The 21,216-nt window shown below is 36.5% G+C and overlaps 1 protein-coding gene across 1 annotated transcript in view; it reads left to right on the top strand.

Annotated features, from left to right (window-relative positions):
• The window catches only part of LOC117421416 (zeta-sarcoglycan-like), a 249,361-nt gene that overhangs the window by 180,376 nt on the left and 47,769 nt on the right, over positions 1-21,216 (top strand). The window contains exons 3-4 of the mRNA XM_059026893.1: positions 6,056-6,157; positions 16,495-16,582. Coding sequence (XP_058882876.1) covers positions 6,056-6,157; positions 16,495-16,582 — 190 coding nt within the window. The remainder of the gene's footprint in view (positions 1-6,055; positions 6,158-16,494; positions 16,583-21,216) is intronic.

Below are 21,216 nucleotides of genomic sequence, written 5' to 3'. Positions count from 1 at the left end.
TTAAATAATCATCTCATGTTAAATAATCTTTATGAACCACTCCAGTCAGGTTTTAGACAGCTGCACAGCACTGATACAGCTCTAGTCAAGGTTGTCAATTATCTGCTGATGGCTTCTGATTCTGGGGCTCTCTCTATTTTGGTCTTACTGGACCATAGTGCTGCTTTTGACACTGTGAACCATAATACTCTCTTTGCCCAGCTGGAGAACATGCTTGGCATATCTGGTACAGCCCTAGGCTGGTTTAATTCTTACCTCCATGAGAGAAAGCATTTTGTCTCTTTGGGCGGTTTCAGGTCTACTACTGGGTTGTTTTTTTCTGGTGTTCCCCAGTATCCTACTTAGCATACATTTGCTTCCGGTAGGTCACATTTTTCAAAGTCACGGTGTAAATTTTCACATCTATGCCGATCATACCCAGATTTATCTGCAAACCACACCTGATATTGACTTGGCTGTTTCTGTGCTCACAAATTGTATTGCTGATATCAAACTCTGGATGCAACAAAACTTTCTGCAGTTAAACAATGACAAGACTGAAGTTATGTTATTAGGTACTCCGCCTCAACTGCGTAAATCCAGTTGTCGAAACTTAATTATTGATGGGGTACTAACTGAGTTTTGTTCCAAAACCCTAGTCTAACTTTTGAGCCGCACGTTCGGAATATTACCAAGTTGTCTTTTTTTCATCTTCGGAACATTGCTTGACTGTGCCCTGTCTTGACAATGTCTGCTGCAGATAAACTTGTACATGCTTTTGTTTCCTCCAGAGTTACTGCAATGCCTTACTTGCTGGGGTGGCAAAGAATACCATCCAAAAACTCCAGCATGTCCAAAATTCAGCAGCTAGGTTGTTAACCAGGTCCCGCTCCAGTGAACATATAATCCCTGTATTAAAATCTCTACACAGGTTGCTGATCAAATTCCGTATTGATTATAAAATTTTATTGTTGACTTTTAAGGCCAATAGGGGAATTTCTCCCCCTTATATCTCTGACCTGCTGTCAAATTACACTCCTGGTCGCACTCTACAGTCCGCCGATGCATGTCTTTTAACTGTTCCCTTAACCCTTTGCGGTCCTATGTCGGACCTGGTCCGACATTGCAATTATTCCTATCCGGTCCAATGAAATCATCAATCATCAAAAAAATCTCATGAATAGTCATACTTGCCCCTAGCATGAGATAGGGGCGGTCATAAGGAAACAAGCTGGCTGGTACAGCATCAGCGCTCAGAGAATATTACAGACATTTGCAGAGCTTTTTTGAGATGTTATAGTAATAAAATAATGACTTGGATCGCATTATTGAGGAGTTTGGTGATAAAACGAGTGATCAGGAGATGATTGATCGGTATGTACGACTATTATTATTATTATTATTATTATTATTATTATTATTTATTTCTTAGCATATGTGAAAGCTATAGCGAACGAAAGGGTGGGGCGGGGCTGGAGATGCCTAGTGAGTGCTTTGTTGATATGCAGGGCCTTTTAAACCCGACTGTGGAAAAAATATATATTTAAACAGCGCGTCTAAAATTAACTGCGCGTGTGAAAATAAATTGGACCTGACGCGCCTGACACGCACTTAATAAATGGAAAGGGTCAAGCTGTGAACAGTGCGGGATAAGGCTTTCTCGTCCTGTGCAGCAAGGCTGTGGAACTCACTCTCGCTCGAGATTCGAGTTTCTGAGTCCCTTTCTCATATTTATTTAAATTGGCATTCTTTTAGATTCTTTGTTGTTTTTCATTTTCTTGATTTTTAATGTTGTTAGTAGTTTGTATCCAATTCTGTATAGATCATAAGTTTTGTTTTATTGCTCTTTTACTTGTCTTCCCTTGCTTTGTTAAGCGCTTTGTGATAATCATTTTATGAATTGCACTATATAAAATAAAGATTATTATTATTATTATTATTATTATTATTATTATTATTATTATTATTAATAATAGAAATGATCTTGAAATCATATACATATTGTATTAATATTATACTATGATTATTATTGTATTTCTAAATGTGCATGGCAAAAAAATAATGCAAGAATAATTATGTGTGAAGTTTGCAAAAACAAATTAAAAGCTGAACTTGCTTCTATTATTTAATGTCATGGCTTTTAATTGCAATTGAAATACCATAGCTAATTGAAGTGGTGTACAAAGCGTAATTACTGGTAACTGTGTAAAGGCTGTTCTCAACGGGAATGAGATGGGAAAAAACCTTCTCCATTTACAACAGGTACTTTAGAATCAATTTGTCATCAACTACAAAATAAAACCTTCTTTATAATGTCACTCATTACTTTTTGGGTAGGTTTCTTTTTCTCTCATTTTCATTATCCATTCATGTGGTATTAAAAACAATTGACAACATTGTATCTCGTTGCCAGTATGATTGTTTTTCGTTAAACTGTTGAATAAAATTGACAATAATATAATAACCATGTACTATATGACACAATATGTTATTTACATTAAATATATAAAAGACTATGCTGCATAAAAAACACAAATATGTTGTGCCATATTCCGATAACTTTTAGAACTGTTTTAGATTGTTTTGGTAATTACTTTTTTTGTTGTTTAATAATAAATCATTTCCTAACTGTTTAAACAGGGTTTTTTTCATTTAATAATTGTTGTCATATAAATGCATGTTATTTGTATTTGGCTGTTTTTCAAAAAAATGACTTGGTTTCTCAGCTGCCCTTATAAACGTCAAATCAGTGCAGTGTTGACAGATGCAAATCCTCCACTTGTATCATTCCTAAAACGTGATGTCATAAAATTGTTGTGGAAAACTACCCTTAAATTCTGGAAGCTTCTAGCAATTATATTGGCCACTCAACATGAAATAGGAATTTAATTGCCCTAAGAGTGCTAAACTGTGCTTTAAAAGCCATTTTCTTGCCTCTTATTACCTTATTACTGGCCCACCTTCTGTTCTCACCCTTACATATACAGTATAATAGCCACAAACTTAATTTGTTGCTTAGTTTCCATTTGATTCTAATGAATATCACACATCGTAGCTCAGACTCTAGATCACTGAAAACAGATAGGTTGACCACTATAGGCTGTTGGAAACTCCAAATTTATACTTACTTGCACTGATGGCTTCAATTGTAATTGATTGTTCTGTTTGCAAGGCTATTGTTTTTTTGTCATGGATATTTGCAAACAACTGTTTTTAGAACAAACAACTAAAACCACAAATCAATATTGCTGAAATTGCCAACTGTTAATTTAATACTTGGGCTGTGCCAAGGAATGAGCACAAACCAATACTTGTAATGAGTTTGGCAATTTTCCTAGGTAAGTTCAGTACACAAGTACAAATCATCTTACTCGTATTCAGAAGATTTTTTTTTTTCCCTATGTAAAAAATGCATTACATCAGCTCTTGATTTCAAAGGGGCATTGATGACTGATAGCCTCAATTTGGGAGAAAGTGAATCAATTCAGGGTGCATGAGGAGGGACCATCAGCAGTGTGGCACAGTATGAGCTAAGTAAAGTATTGCCAGACATGTCACAATGAAGAGCAGACCTGCTGTCATAAAATTCCTACTTTCACTTTGAAAAAGAGATTTTTCAAAGATATAATTTCTAAAAGCACACTTTATTTAAAAGACGTTAAATACAAAGTAGTTAAATGCATATAAGGTTTGTTTAGGAATTTTAGCCTTTTTTAACCTTTAGTGGTCCATTTATTCAGCGCGTCTCAGGCGCGTCAGGTCCATTTTATTTTCACATTTATTTTACACGCGCTGTTTAAAAGTATTTTTCTTCACAGTAAAACAGGTTTAAAAGGCACTGCATATGAACAGGACACTCAGTCCTGCATCTCCAGCCCCGCCCCACCCCAACCCCACCCCACCCCACCCCACCCCACCCCAACCCCACCCCAACCCACCCCAACCCCACCCCACCCCTTGTTCACTGTATTTTTCATTATTATTTGTTCATTTAGCAGACACCTTTATCCAAGGCGACTTACAGAGACTAGGGTGTGTAAACTACGCATCAGCTGCAGAGTCACTTACAACTACATCTCACCTGAAAGACGGAGCACAAGGAGGTTAAGTGACTTGCTCAGGGTCACACAATGAGTCAGTGGCTGAGGTGGGATTTGAACCGGGGACCTCCTGGTTACAAGCCCTTTTCTTTAACCACTGGACCATGCAGCCTCCTAGTCGTGCATACTGATTAATCATCAACTGATCACTTGTTTTATCACCAAATTCCTCAATAATGCAGTACAAGTCATTATTTTATTACTATAACATCTCAAAAAGCTCTGCAAATGTCCGTGATATTCTCTGAGCACTGGGTGCAGAAGCAGCTATCTTGTTTGTTTATGTCCATTTTATCTCTGTGGTGCAGGGTCTATGTGTATTTCTCAGATCCGCCCCTTTTTTTCCGGCTTCTCTCGGCTCCTATTGGTCTCACTTGGCCATTGAAAGGTTTTCTTGGCTTTTTCTGGAGAAAAAATAACTAGAGACCTGCGCTTGATGTCTTTTTGATGATGTCCGACATCGGACTGGAAAGGAATAATTGTAATGTCGGACCTGGTCTGACATAGGACCGCAAAGGGTTAATGATATTCCTTCATGCCATTAAAAAACAGAAATAGACTAGCATATATAATTTTTGGGGGTATTTTAGTAATGTTTTGTGCAGTCTTTCCCCAGACTTAGGGTGTACAGCACCCATTTTGTATGTGATAGATCTGTGCATTCAGCAAAGCTACTGCCTTCTTTTATATGCATTTTGTTGAAAAGCAAAGAAATAGTACATCATCCGCATGTCATAGGATGTTTCTGCTTACATCTCTTTTTAGATACATATCATACAAAATAGCTTTGAATCAGCTATCCTATACTATGTTGTTATTTGATATATGTTGTCTCTGATTTACTGTATACGGTCAACAGTCATTTCTGTATCTTGTAAAACTTTAATAGCCTGACAGTTTGTTTGTTTTTCACACAGAGAAGTTTGTTTTATTATTCATTTTGTTGAAAAAAAACAAAAAAACAATAGTATATTGGCGCTGGAGATGGCACCGGCTCCTTTGTTTGCCTTTGGGAACGGCCGCTCCACCCCTTCTTTTGTTTTTGGGCAGGCAGCTCCTCCTCTTCCACTTGAAGGGGGCAACATACCACCTTGTGTCTGAACTCCCCACAGCCAAGGCACCAACTTTGGTCCTCGAGGCCACCGTGGAGGTACTCTAGTCCGCCATCCCACTGGGTTTGGGATGCATCAGGCTTTCCAGCAGATCCAATTATCCATTCATTTTTTTTATTATCTGTGTATTAAGGGCCCTGAAACCCTTTTGCTATGTTGGGCTCTGGCTCTTTTTAGGTAGTTAGTAAGATACTGGCTTAGGGAGTGTGTGATCGTCAGTTCATACCCACTTTGCTCTGTTACTTTAGCATGTGCCTGCAGTACCATATAGGAGCAATCAGTGGTATTTATTATATTAGAAAACTCAGTAATTCAAAATCAGGGCTGTCACCTTATTGAAAAACTGGTGTTCCCTTTGAGAGATTCCAGGAAGGGATGGGAATATTGAGTATAAATAGTTATTACAGTTCGATGGGAAATACATATTTTTCTAACTTTTGAGCTATTATAATGTTCAATTCAATTTCATAGTGGTAATGTGTATCCCATTTGATTCATATACTTATTTGATATTGTGGTATAGAGTTCCTAGATTTAATAGATTAATTTAGTATATAAATGACTAGACAATTTGGCGGACTCTGTGATTGGAATGATTTAGTGAAGGGGGCTTAGCATTGGCATTTGAATTATGTCACACCTTTACATAGTGTGCAGTATTAAATCTACAGGTACATATAAATAAATTAATTGTTTTCATTTTTTATTTTAAATGTATAGGTTATGCCCTCCATATTTGGATTATTATATTGCAGCATTCAAAACTCAAATCTTTCAGGCTGGGCCTCATATGTTGGACAAGCAGCTAATAGGTATTTTGTCTATTTCAGGTATTTAATGTGATTGTTTTTGCTTTTTTGGCAGGATGGAATGGGCAACCTTAGAGTAAACAAACAGGGAGTAAGGCTGGAGGGCATATCTGAGTTCCTTCTTCCACTGTACGTTAAAGAAATACAGTCAAGAAAGGTAAGCATAAAATGTGCAGCACAACAACATTATGTTAATTACATTATTACTTCTGCAATGACATAGACAGTTGTTCTGTATTCATTTGAAATACAAAATACATGTTACAGAATTGGAAAATCAGAACCCAATGCTAGAAGTTTAAAATTCAGACTTCAGTCAACCCATTTTTCACAAAAATATATGTTTTATATGGCTTGAGCTTCTCTGTGTCATTCTGCCTCTAGTTCAGTGGTGTGCAAACTTTTTATATGCCCCCCCCTTTTCTTAGCATACATTTTGTTCAGAAACATAATTTCTCTGGTTCTACAAGTCCTAGAATGATCGTCAATGGCTCATTTGAAAGGTAGTAACTTGGACTAATTAACTGTTTTAACCGAGATCCCAATTGCACAAAACATTTTCTATCCTTTTAAAAAAAAAGTTTTTAATTTTTACAGAACTGCCTCTTTAGTCATGGTCGCGTCCCCCTTACTGACTCTCCCCACACTTTGCGCACCACTGCTCTAGTTGATCAAGTTACAAGAAGATATGTTAGTGGATTTTTCACTGCACCTACTCTCTTATGCAAAATAATAAAAAAAAAAGTTCCTTGATTGTATCTACTTATTCACCCATATTAGCCCTATATATTTGTCACAGTTGTAGTTGGACACAGCTGGGAGTATAACATTATTGTGTTTATAGTAGGTTGTACATTTCAAAGTTTCAGGTTGGTTTATACCTGAGAACTGTCGCAGATTTTCTTGATGATTCATTTGTTTTTAAGACACACACACTACTGGTCCTTAACCTATTGATCTGTGCCTATAGTTTGTTTCTGTTATCTGAGAGGCAATTCACTTACAAAAAAGTGAACAGCAGATGTTTAATTTTAAAACAAAATATTCCCATTGATTTTAATACAGTATCAATAGAGGAGTGTGTTGTATAGTGGAATTGCTCTGCCTGTTGTCATAGTTTGCCTTTGGTAAAGGTTGTATGTATTATGTATTGCTCTCATTCATTTTTGCATTCCATTAGGATATTTTATCACTCCTGCTGAGATACTTTTTCGATTGAAAATGGCGGTCACTAACTCATGAAAATGTACAAGATAAATCAAAGTTCGCAGTACTTGTGGCAGAAATGCTCAGCTTGTACCAGATCTGACAAGAAATAATATGAAGGCCTGGTATTGTTACCATTTAAAATAAATGAAAATGCTGAAAGAGTTTGATTTACTTTTTTGTTAGTTTTGCTAGCATATATTTTTTAACACCAGGAATGAAGAAATTTAAGTAATTCTATGTTATTTGCTTTAAATTTAGAGGAAGGGAAATGGGAAGTTATATTAACAATTCATAAGATATTTAAATGGAAGATATTCCAGGAGCATTCTGTACATATTTTGCTTACATGAAAAATATTCCAGGAGTATTCTGAGGAAAGATCTGTTTATGCATAAAACTGGTGTAAATATATGCAATTTGTCTGTAGACAATAGAGTCGCAGATGTAACCAGAGCTTTTTTTAATGGACAATCAATAACCTGCCATATGCACACCATGAAATCAACTTAATCCAAGATGCCATAGCCATTGTTTATAAAAATAAAAAAAAAAAGTTATTTTATTTGGGCATTGGGTATTGCATTTTGACAATTCTCCCCACTAAGACTGAGCTTTACAGACAATACAACATTTTATGTAATTTCGTCTACAACTATTGAGGAAGACAGCTCCCAAGCCAGCATGTTGTAGATATGGAAGCCTTGGACTTGAACTTGCTGCATTCAGTGGGTGGAAGGATCGAAGAAAAATCCTTTTAAGTTGCAATGACCCTCTGTTCCCAATGTGCAATGCAGCATTCCAGACTAACCCTTAACAAATAAGTCTGTGTTGTATTTTTGTTATATTTAACTTTATCTCTATCAAGATAATTCACTTGACTTTTCTTTTACAAGTTAAAAAACAACCTTTGCGAAATTGATTCACTGTAAAAACAGTTCTTAACCTACCATATACCCATACTTGAGCTGCCTTGTAAAGACTGTGTGAGTGTGTCATTAACCCTTTGCGGTCCATTTATTCAGCGCCTGTCAGGCGACAAGGTCACACAAGCTGTTTATTTTACACACGCTATTTAAAAGTCATTTTATTCACAGTAAAACAGGTTTAAAAGGCACTGCATATCAACAGGACACTCAGTACTGCATCTCCAGCCCCGCCCTACTCCTTGTTCGCTGTATTTACTACATATCTCTTCGTAGTCGTGCATACTGATAAAAATCATCTCCTGATCACTCGATTTATCACCAAACTCCTCAATAATGCGATGCAAGTCATTATTTTATTACTATAACATCTCAAAAAGCTTGACAAATGTCAGTGATTTTCTTTGAGCGCTGGATGCGGAAGCAGCTATCTTGTTTGTTTATGTCTGTGGTAAAGGGACTATGCATATTGCTCAGATCCGCCTCCATTTTTTTTCTGGCTTCTCTCTGTCTCTCTCAGCCATTGAAAGCTTTTCTCTGTTTTTTCCAGAGAAAAACTGACTAGGGACCCGTGAATGACGCCTTTTTGGTGATGTCGGACAGGGTCCAACATCGGACCAGAAAGAAAAATTTTAATGTCAGACCTGGTCAGACATAGGACTGCAAAGGGTTAATGTGTTTGATTTAGTTTCAGTCAGGGTTATCACATTGAATGAATATTGGAAAGAAAATCTATCAGACGTGGAATAGACACCTTACTGTATAATGAATGTTAATAACAGATTAATCTGAGTACTGACAGTGTTTCAAATAGCACCTGGTATCTTTTAAATTTCAGGAGAAAACAACAGACCTAAATTTAGGAGAACAAAGGTGTGATTTATTGAACTCATATATTTTCTCATAATGTTTTTATTTGGTTTAATAAACATAAAAAACAAGGGCATAATGGATGGCAGGGGTTACACTGATAATAAATTACTTTCTTGTGTTATTGTGGCAAAGTGGTTGCTGATTATGTACAGGTGCAGAGGTGATGCAGTGCAGGAATAAACAGACAGAGATTTGTAATCCGGTATGGAAAATAGATGTTTTATTTTTGTTATAATCCAGGTCTGGTGACCAAATAATAAACTGGTTATACACAGCAATGCGTAAAACACAGAGTACAGTAACAGGAATTGCAGCCCTAAATAATAAACACGGTATCTCTCCCACAATATACAACCACGGTCACCAGTCCTGGGTGCGTGCTGTAGTGCTCGTGGTGGGTGATACAGTTTAAAGTGACAAATGGTGCAGTGCTGTTCCGGGTTCAGTGCTGGCTCTTAGCGACAGCTCTGGAACATGTTAGCCGTCTATAAACACACAAGTAACAATTATAGACAAGACAAACAAAACACTCACAATACTCTTAATACTCAGTGCACGGGTCCTTCCGGGTCTATTTTGAAACCAAAAACGAAGGAAAAGATTTACAATTCTCCGGCCCCTTTTATGAGATTATGCATGACCCCTTGGTAAACGATTGCAGCTGATTCTATTGCCTGCAGCTGCTACCTCGTTTACCTTCCAAGTCAATATTTTCCTGCAACGGAGTCTTGCCTTTTTCCAGGCTGACTGACCTCCCGACCCAGGGAATGAACTGTCAGGCCAACCTGTCCAAAGCCTTTCCCTTTCGCTACTTAGTGCCCTCACAGGTCGAGAGGGATATTTACAACCAGAACTCATTATATTTCCATCACAGTTATGTATTCCTTCGGCATAAAAAAACCAAACATTTTTACTGTAAAGAACAGTTGATCTGTAGAGATGCATCACAGTTTCAGGGATGTCATGCTCCATATCATTAAGGCTTGAGGATATGATACATATTTTAAATACAATTGTAAAGAGAATGTATTTTAATTCAGTATCCATGTAACACTGCAAAATAAATAGCTTATAACAACATGGGTGTATTATACACCCTAAGTTAGTTTTCCTTTTTTCAGGTTTTACCCTAGTAAACACTGACATTATGTTCTTACTGAATGATTTCATTTTTCTGGCATTTATGTATCGTAGTGCATATTGATGAAGATATAATATTTAACATTAAATACATCAATATCCTAAGCCTCCCCCTACTTTGTTGGTAATGTACAAACATATTAGTTAAAATTTCTTAATATACAGGACGACGCCTCCATTATGTTTTAGTTTGTAGACAAACTCAATCAATGTTTAAATGGTTCCGACATTTGTAGTTGTTTAAATGGTTCCGACATTTGTAGTTGTTTTCAAATACACACAATATCATCAGTTGGGATCCTTCAAGAAGCTGCTTGATGAGATTCTACTAACAACCAAACAAGCAAGATGTTCTTAAAGTAGTATTTAGTCTTTTTAATCTTAGCAAAGTATTATGCTGTATTAAACATTTTTACTTCTGGTTTGCATGTAGATATTTCTTATCCAAACAAATAGTATTTTGCTTGAATCTTAAAGTCTTTGAAACGTAATACTTATTCTGGAGATGTGGTCGTTGCTGAAAAATAAAGTTGAAATGCAGTTGGTCTTCATAACACAGAGTTGCAGTTGGGATGTAAAGTTAACATCTTGGGAGGATGTCGACATTACGGCACTGAATGGAGCCCCATTCAAGCGTCGGCTCTGTGGTCACATCATGGTAAGAAGTTTCTGGAACAAAAGAGGGCAAACAATTGTCCACGATACAGATTGCAAAAGAACAAGTTAATTCTTGCTTCTCTTTAAATATAGCGCCCAAAGAGGAGGTTACTTTGGTGATCAGATCACTTCCGGGTAAAACAGGAAGCTAATCCCTGACCTTTCATTGGTTTAAAGAGTTTGAATTACACTTCCTTTTACACAAACAATGCGTGTCATTAACACAAGCAGCGTCCTCCTCCATGAAGAGAGATAATAGTAAAAACACAGAAACCTTTATAGAACAAAACTTAATTTTGAGATTCTGTGATTACAGAAGGATGCAAATTTCAGTTTCATTCTTCTAACCGTTACAAGCATGTTAAACATGTTATACAATAATAAAAGGTATACAAATACGAAGCAGATATATTTATCACTGTAATGCTAACAAAACTACATGACATTAATTTTAATTTTATTAAAACTATTAAATGAAAATGTATAATTTCCTTTCTTTTTGTCTTAAGATTTTGACACTCACTCGCACCATCTTTGTTTTCGAACAATTACTGCGCAACAAGCATGCAAGTTAAGTAATGAAAGCACATCAATCAGTGGCGGGGGGCAGAACAAAGAATTGAGGTAGCTACACCCCACTTTGTGCGGGCAAGCATAAATACATTCCAATAATTTTCCATGTCAGAAGAGAACCAGGGTGAACAGCAATCATTTAAACAGCAACCTTAAGGAAAAATAGAAGTTACAGGAGAGAAGTCATTATTTGAATAAGTTAAATAATAACAGTAAATTCACCGTTAGGTTATGGAATGTACTGACGCGAATGGGAATGAATGTGCGACTAAACTAAAGTTTATTGATTGAGGGTAGCTTACAAATAGAGTGCGTTGTAAACAAGGAAGGAGAAGGGTTATTACCAGATAAAGTGCAGTGAACATTTGTCCCTGTATTATGGTGCCAATAAATATTGCTTGTTAGGGGACACAAATGCCCTGTAGATAGTGGCGACCTTTCAACCATGCGTATCTGCAACTAGCATTTATAATGAAGGACAGCTGACCAGGGTTGCCAACTATTTTTACAAAAACCCGCCTACTTCTTCCTGAAAGAAACCATAATAAAAAAATAACATGGCCCCCAGGACTGAGTTTATCACTGCTGTGCACTACGTCTGTGCAGCTGGATGTCTTTGAGATCGGTGCAGTTTGTGTCATTTACAATGTCTTTGACAATCTCAGACAAGCAATCCACAGTGGAAATGGCAGTGTGATTTGCCAGTAGAAACGCTTGTTTCAATTCTGCCCTTCTCTTTTTGTTCCGAGTAGCATTGTTAATATGTTTTGTTGTTTTATGCATGTCTTATTGAGACTCTGCAGTATTTGCAGAAGCTTTTGGCTGTGTCTCCTGGATCAGCAATTAGCTACCCTAAAAAGAAGACTTTACTTAGCTATTTACTTATTATCAAATACAATGGCGACTGAAATATATCAGCATGAATAAAAAGCGCTATATTTCTTTTAATAAAAAGCCATTTATAAAGGTGTTACTCTTAATCATGCTAGATTTTAAGGGGTAATGTTTTATTAACTGTTAACAAGTAGCTTTCTAATATATTAAACATTTCCTTTTTAAGGGTTAGTTAATATAACTTAAATATTATTATTATTAGGCTTCCCGGCCCATAGGGCTGGGAAGCCTATTCTTCTTCTTCTTCTTCTTCTTCTTCTTCTTCTTCTTCTTTCCACCTAAATTTCTCGAACTGACGAAATTCAGTAGGATGGTAGATGCTTATGGAAAGTTGGTAGATGTTAATTGAACATATGTCATAGGTCACATGTTTTGCCATTGCCCGTGACCTCTGACCTTTCCTAAAGGTCAAATGTAAAACTGGCTTATAACTCCTTATACAGTGCACATAGGGTCATGGTTACTATGTAAAAATGGCATTCTGCACTATTTGCTAAGTGTTTGATACTGGTACTGGCATTCTGCACTATTTGCTAAAGTGTTTGGTACTGTTTCTGGTACTGGTACTGGAAGCCGTAAAGTTGCTGGCAACTCTAGTTAGTATTCTTTCTGCCAAAACTTGCTCGAAAACTGACGAAATTCAGTAGGATGGTAGATGCTTATGGGAAGATGGAAAATGTTAATTGAACATATGTCGAAGGTCACATGGTTTGGCTGCCACATTGGATTGAAAAAAAACATTTTGCTTAAATGTAAAAATTCGTCTTTCGCAAACCACTTATTGCAGAGTGCTGATAATTGGTATAGTTGTTGAGGGATAGTCCAAGATTAACTGGTGTTCGTAACAAGCTGATAGGTTGTGTGGTATGACAGCCATGCTGCATGACGTCATAATCACAAACTACAAAGATCTTCTTCTCCCAAACCGCTAGTCCGATTGAACCAAAAATTGGCACACATGAGAAAATCTGAGAGGCAAAAGAGATCATGGCTTCCGTGAGTTGACTGTTTAATCCCTCGTTGGGCGGGACCGAGGGCGGCACTCCAGGAAGGGGCCTGTCGGCAGCTCTGATATGAAGAGCTCAGTGAATACCAGCCAATGGGCAGGCATATCCCCTAAGTAATTAACATAACAGCATCTCAAGTCTCATGGTTTAAGAATTGAAATGTCATTTTACAAAGTACTTTCAATTACAACTACGAATTTCTCCCACAGTATGTATCCATAAGTGCATACTGTACAGTGGTGTTAAATGGCAAGTGACTATATTAAACTATAAAAGCAAAACACTCATTAGTTTACATGCCTTGCTGGTGGTCTTGCTATGAACCACAAGCTAATGTATCTAAATACAATGTCCTTCAAGGTGGAATGCACTTTGTTGTGACACAAATAACAGACTTTCTAGCTAACTTAGTGGTAAAATGTCTTGTATTGGAAACCAAAGGGAAAGTAGCTTCAAATGTTATTTAATTTTTACTTACCATAAAATGGCACCCATTGGCACAGCACAAGTTTATTATAAATAGAAGGGCACAAAAATGGTAAGGGCCACATGTTTTGTTGTTTTTTTTTTTTTTTTTTTCATAAGGTGCTTTCACACAGAGGAGTTGTGACGGTTCAGAACCGGCACTGAAGCGGCTTATAGGTCTGTGTGAATTGCCTATACTGCCATAGAACCGTCATATTTTATGCCGTCTCTAAACCACCTCGCAAGGTGGTTCAGAGACGGCACTGAACCAGCATAACTGTACACCAGACCTGTTGGGTATTTTTATGGTCAGTGTTACACGCTTTCATTTTTTTCAAATACAATGGATGGTCAAGAATGAGGTAGTAATTGGAGACCAGAAGAAATTAAGGAATTGTTAACTTTACAATTCTAAGGAGTGACAGCTACTAAACAGATGTGCCACTTTTGTGGGCACAGACCTTGTGCAAATTCAGTTCATGTGATCGGGGCCTAGCACAGCGAGCAACAGACACAACAGGCTGTTAAAAAAATATATATATATAATATACATAAACAACGCATCTGCAATTTATTGTTGCTGTTGACAGTATATGCAATAGGTAGAACTATTTTTTTTATGGTCGACAAGCCTACAACTTTTAATACACTGTAGTTGGTATCACACGGCTGAATGAAAATATTAATAATGCGTCCCCACTTTAATTTTCCATGTATATACATTATATATATATATATATATATATATATATATATATATATATATATATATATATTATTAATAGAGAGGACAAAGTGAGCACAGGGAAGTTTCCAGTACGCTACAGTTCTCCAGCGCCAAAAATTATATATATATATATATATATATATATATATAGATATATATATATATATATATATATATATATATATAGAAGTAGCTTACCCATGATATTCTGCTTATTTGTTTTGTTTCCGTTGCCATGAAAACAATCTGTTGACTGACAGGTTTGAAAGTTGTAAAGGGTAATGACAGTATTATACCGCCATAGATTGCGCAATTTCGTGCTGTGTGACTGGGTATTTTAAAGAATGTTTTAAACATCTCTGAGATGGCACGGTGGCGGTATTTGTGTGTGAAAGTGGTAATAGTGTGCAACCTCTATTTTTGTTGTAAGCATAGCTGTTGTGATATGATTTCAAAGGTGTGAAGGAGTTGGTTCAGTTCTAGCATTAGGATTCTCCTGACAAGCTTAAAGGCAATAAAGGCAGAATTAGAGCAACGTAACTCAGAACCACATAATATGCATATAAAGCAATTTAAATTACATTTGAAGCTCCATGCTCTTTGAGCTTTTTTTCTGTAAACAAAGCAGCCACCACATCCCACATTTCCTCTTAATGTATGCCATCTCTTCTCTGGAGGGACTCGCTTCTACATTTGCATGCGGCAGGAATCAAGTCCTTTGAAATAAATGCTTAATAAACGCAATCTGAAACTCCAACCCTATTGCTCTATATAAGAACATGCCCAAATTACTTTTGGATTCAAATTAAGGCGTCCAATTTACATATCACTTATTTTTCAATACAGGCCTTGCAATTGTATGGGCAAGCCAGTGCTAGTTGTAACAAGGATAAGTTGTAAAAGTTACCTTGTTTCAGAATTTTCAACCATGTACAGTACATGCAGATTTCAGTTCTCAATGTGCATGCAAAGTTACAAGGAGCTTTGCTGTTAGTTGGTGGGAACTCATTATAATACAATTTAAGTCATGAATATATATATACATATATTGTGATATGTTGTGACATGCTGCAGCTGAAACTGGCACTTTTATTGCCTGAAAAATCCCCTATTTATTGTTCAGTAGCTAAATGGGTTTCACCTGTCAGTTTATTATTATTATTATTATATTTCATTTTACTCCATTTTCAAAGACATAAAGCCGACTGTTAATTATTATTATTATTTATTTCTTAGCCGACGCCCTTATCCAGGGCGACTTACAATTGTTACAAGATATCACATTATTTTTACATACAATTACCCATTTATACAGTTGGGTTTTTACTGGAGCAATCTAGGTAAAGTACCTTGCTCAAGGGTACAGCAGCAGTGCCCCCCACCTGGGACTGAACCCACGACCCTCCGGTCAAGAGTCCAGAGCCCTAACCACTACTCCACACTGCTGCCCGCATCATGTGTGACCTTTCCACTCATTATCTATTGTACTCCAGTAGCTTCAGGAAGATGTACATGCTTATTACCAGAGCATTGACATAACTGCCAAATTGTAAGATGTTGGGCTTTATGTCAGTTTATTAACCCTAAAATCAGAACCCTGTTTTATAAAAGGATATGCATAAATACTACATACAATCAAATGTAATGTTCAGACTCTGGTAATTTACTGTTAGGCGGTGTTGGCAGTTATTATACAGGTACAATATATTACTGTACAAGGACCCTTCACTAATTAACTGTTTTCAATAATTTAACATTGCAGCAAATAATGTTATTACCTCATATTTACATATTTAAATATGTTGGAATCCCAGTTCAGATCAGCATTTACAGCAGTTGTCCACTTCACATCACAGGCCTGCACATTATGTAAAGGAGAACATGGTCTACTGCATTTTACTGCTATCTGCCACATTAGAACAGAAACAAGTTTGAAAAGCTAGAATGGTTGATTTTAATGAACTGGCTTATCATTTCCTCTTTCTCCCCCACCTCCCTTTTCTCTTTCTTGGTGCTTCTTTCTCAGGACAGTCCACTGATCTTGCAGTCTGACAGAAATGTGACTGTGAATGCAAGAAATGAGCTCGGGCAGCTCACTGGACAACTTATAGTCGGTGAGTTCATTTTTTTAATAGGTGTTCTCCTACCTAATGGCTGGGTGATATATTTCAACAAAGATGACTATTTTCTTCATTATAAATGGAACTTGACATAGTAGCAATTAATGTTGCTTTGTTGAAGCTTTGTGTAACAGTAAACAAGCATAACTATTACATATATTTTCTTTCTATTACATTTCTCAGTTATTTCCGTGAACACAGGATGGTTCTATCTCCCAGGTCGGAGCATAATTTTATCTATGAAGGAATAAAATTCAGTCTATTGCATTATTATACCTATCCTCAGGTCCCATACATGCTGTTATAATGGAGACTGAATATAGTTGGGAGCAAAATATATATATTAGAGGCAGCATTAAATCAGAGGTACAGCACAATATATATATAACCATGCAGGGTAAGGGTTTGTTTTATAATTGTTTATCATAGTAAAGCATAGCAAAGTCTAATAAAGCACAGTGAAAGCATGGTAAAGCATAGGTAAGCATTGTAAAGGTATGGTACAGAATATTAATAATCATGGCAAACCAGGGTAAACTATGGTAAATGCATAGTGTAACCATGGGAAAAGCATGGGAAAACTGAAAAAAATACAGTGGTAGACTTTTATAAGGAAGTATCTGGCATGGTTAAAATGACGGCAGTGAACAGTCTCAGAGTGGCTAGCTTGGTAAACATGTGATGAGCACAGGGAGTCGTACAGTAAGGGGAACGTCCTCTCTGCAAAGTTTACAGCCTTAGCTGGAGATTCCACAGGGTGCATTGGTGCTGGCGCTCCCACGGGTTATGGAGGGAAAATCATATGGCACTGTTTCTCCTCAATGCTGTAAAGTGAGGTCAAGAGGAAACATACAGGGCTCTTCCAGAGGCCGATAGCTAACCAACATTCTTTGTAAAAAGCATATTTTTGTAGGATTGGAGGATGCTCATTGACCATCAGTTCTCTTGAGCTGTTGTGGGTAATTGCAGTAAGATTTTACTTCTACAAAAAATATATAAAAATAGATAATTGTGCACTCTAAAGTTTTTTAAGTGACGACAATGAAACTCTCGGGGCCCTTGAAACTTTACAAAATCATTTTAGGTGATTAACATTGGCTTTGTGCACTGTTGGATAAACACAAACATTGTATCCCAATACTGACCCAATACTTAGCTAATGCAAAACACTTCTTTTACAATCACCAAACCAAACATTCCGTTATCCAAGATAATCAAGCTTTCATTTTCTTGAAAACGTTGTTACTTTTCTGTAAAGAAGAATCTGCCCCTAACAAACATGTCATCACCAACCACCATAAAGGCTCCATGTGGCTTTCACTCATGTCGTTTCTTTTGTTTTGGCCTCCTCCTCCCCTGCCACAACCTTGCAGCGTGCTTTGCCCTGGGAGGAGGTGACCCTGAGTGCCGCTTCCTATCTGCGGCACTAGGATGCATGATATCGTTCGTGTTTCCTAGCCGGCCTCATGCAGGTAGCTGTCGAGCACCCACGGATGAGATCTCTGGAAAAATCATTCAATCGTTTGTTCAATTGCAAATCAATAAATCATCACATTGCGGATTCTCGGTTTTGAATATCATGAATAAGAGATTATCTCGACTCTGAGTCTGACTTGTATGATGGAGTAAAACCTGAGAGGATCAAACAGCACTTTTTAAAATACAAAATGGAATAACATTTATTTCCAGATAAAAAGTAAAAAAAAAAAAAAAAGCAATGCATTGATTTTTTTAAAGTATGTTTGTATTTTTTAAACATATGCTCAAGTCCTCAAAAGAGGGACGAATCCACTTCTTTAAATACATCATGTTTTGCATACGGCTGAACATGCAAAAAGAAAAAATGAATAATGTTATTATTTATTTCTTAGCAGACGCCCCTGTCCAGGGCGATTTACAGTCGTAAACAAAAATACATTTCAAGAATCACAGTACAAGTAATAATACAATTAAGAGCAAGATAAATACAATGACTTTGGTTCTAGGAAGTACAAGTATGACAAAATACAATTCCGTAACGGAGCAGATAAGTGTCAGTGATAGTTACATCAGGATATAATTAAATACAAAATACTACAGATTAAATAACACTTGACAGATTACAGTACTCTAAAGTACAGGATTAAATGCAGTAAAATAGGGGGCAGATAAGAGCAAGTAAAGCGCATTTAAGGATGTGTCCATAGGGAAAAAAAGAGGAGTTCTACAGGTGCTGTCTGAAGAGGTGAGTCTCGAGGAGGCGCCGGAAGGTGGTCAGGGACTGGGCAGTCCTGACATCTGTAGGAAGGTCATTCCACCACTGCGGGGCGAGGGTGGAGAAGGAGCGGGCTCTGGAGGCAGGGGAGCGTAGAGGAGGTACAGCCAGTCTTCTAGTGCAGGAGGAGCGAGGAGGTCGAGTGGGGGTGATTAATGCCCCAGTTTGTTTTCCACACACATTTTACTTGTTATTTTAACAGAATACATAGTATGCTGTGTTTATTTCATGTAATAGGATGGCAATACACAACTTGTTGGGTATTCGGCCATTCTCATTTGTGGAATAAATACAGCACTCCATAAATGTTTTTCATTAATTCCTTTTTTGATTTTGTGAGTTCCTTTATATATATATATATATATATATATATATATATATATTTTTTTTTTTATTTTTTATTTTTTTTGCTTGGAGCAATAACAGTCACAGTGTTTGAAAATACAGGGCATCCTATTCAAAGACACTAATGCTACCGAGTAGTGTGCCCAAAAGGTATGACTTTACTGTAACACTTAAAACAAGTCATTCAACACATTTGTTCTGATAGCAGATAACCCAGAGAATGCTAATTATTACTGACAATATTTTTTTCTTTTTCTGTGAAATGCAAAGTATGACCTCTAATGTTCAGATCACATTTACTGGTAATAAGCAAAGACTGTGCTTGTGTGTCATGACTTTCAGCTAGTTGCTCAGCACAATTAAATTAGCTATAGCAACTGGGACTATAACCAGTCCTTGAGAGGGCACTAAGATTTTATTGTTGGCTCTTTTTTTTCTATGACATTTATTAATTTGAGAAAGACCCTGCCACTCTACATTTGAATTAAGGCCATAAAAATGAAAAGTGAACTTGTGCTACTATAATACACTAACTTTAATGAGGTAATAAAAAGACAGTTGTAAACTTCAAACCACTGGTATAATATAGAGGCCAGGTATTTTTTATTTAACTAAAATCATTGAACAACTAAATAATCTGTTTCAAATATTGTTAACCTGTACATTCTGTATATAAAGTTACAATTGCATGATTGATAGTCCTAGCTCTGGTACTACTGTATGTTTATATATATTAGAGATCAGCTTAGGTACCCAAAAACCCAGGTACCCGTCGGGTTATAAATTACCCGACCCAGTTCTCTTTTGAATCCTCGGGTATCGATTATTAATTTAAGAATTTAAAGAAAATGTAAAAAATATGACAATGCAGTTGTAAGCACGGGCCGGCGTAATAAAGACAACGTTAAAACCACCTTTGCATTAACGGCAAGTACACCTCAATAATAATAACTGGTGACTATTCTCAGAAACTAAATCGAAAAGAAAACAACATAACAATATCCTGTTAGGTTTATGTCAGTGATAACTCTTAATTATCCATTAAAAACAATAATAACCATCTGGCTTCCAATACGGAATGCGCTATCTATAGTTATTGCGCAGATATAGTTTCTTACCAAAAAGATAAAATAAGTAGCATTTATTTAAAAATAAATAAACAAATAACAAAAGTATTGTGAGCGATGTACCCCAGAAAACAGTAAACATTTTATTTTAATGAAGTATATTTACTAAGAAAAAGCATACGCACTCCAAAATGCATAAGGTGCAAAGTACAAAATTAAATCGGTAGGAGAAAAACATTACTCACGCACTTACGAAACATGTACCTATTTTGTTTTGGGTTAAATAAAAATATTTGTGGAACACATTAGTGCTATGCTTCCTCCTTTGAATGAATATTGCCTTGGCAGAGTTTGCAAATTCCATTTTCTCCTGCTTGATAAAGAAATTCCACACAATGCTTTGCTTGGACGCCATGTTAATCTAAGACCTGAAATATTTACATTTATTTATCAGTTCGGATTTTGAGGACTGCACCTTTAAGTTTAGTATTGAACTATTGTGTTTGCCATAGAGAGACCGGTGAGCAATAAAGTTAGAAAAAAACGGATGTGACAAAAAGGGATACACAGGAAAAGCGAGAGAAAGAGAAGGAGCAGTAAGATACTCTTTCCATATACAACAACAAAAGCGGAATATGGCCAATACATGTCGCAAAGAATCAAGCAGCATGAACTGCATTTAACATGACTATTCAAACATAGATTTATTATTATTAGGAGTAGTATTATTTTTATTTCGATGTTTTCAGTACTGAAAAAGGTTACACAAGTTACACAGATCTGAAGGGACTAATAAATGTATGTGTACTATACAGTATTTAAATATATATCATGCACTTAAAACATTAATATATGTGCCAACCTCTCTATATATATATACAAATACATGGATGAAGGCTATATTTGCATCCTGAGCCATTCTAAAAAAAAGGCTCAAAGCATCTGTTGTTTCAATAGGTGCT

This window comes from Acipenser ruthenus, chromosome 1, assembly GCF_902713425.1.
Source record: "Acipenser ruthenus chromosome 1, fAciRut3.2 maternal haplotype, whole genome shotgun sequence".
NCBI lineage: Eukaryota > Metazoa > Chordata > Actinopteri > Acipenseriformes > Acipenseridae > Acipenser > Acipenser ruthenus.
Note: the sequence above shows the minus strand (reverse complement) of the source record. Positions and strands in the feature narration are given on the sequence as shown.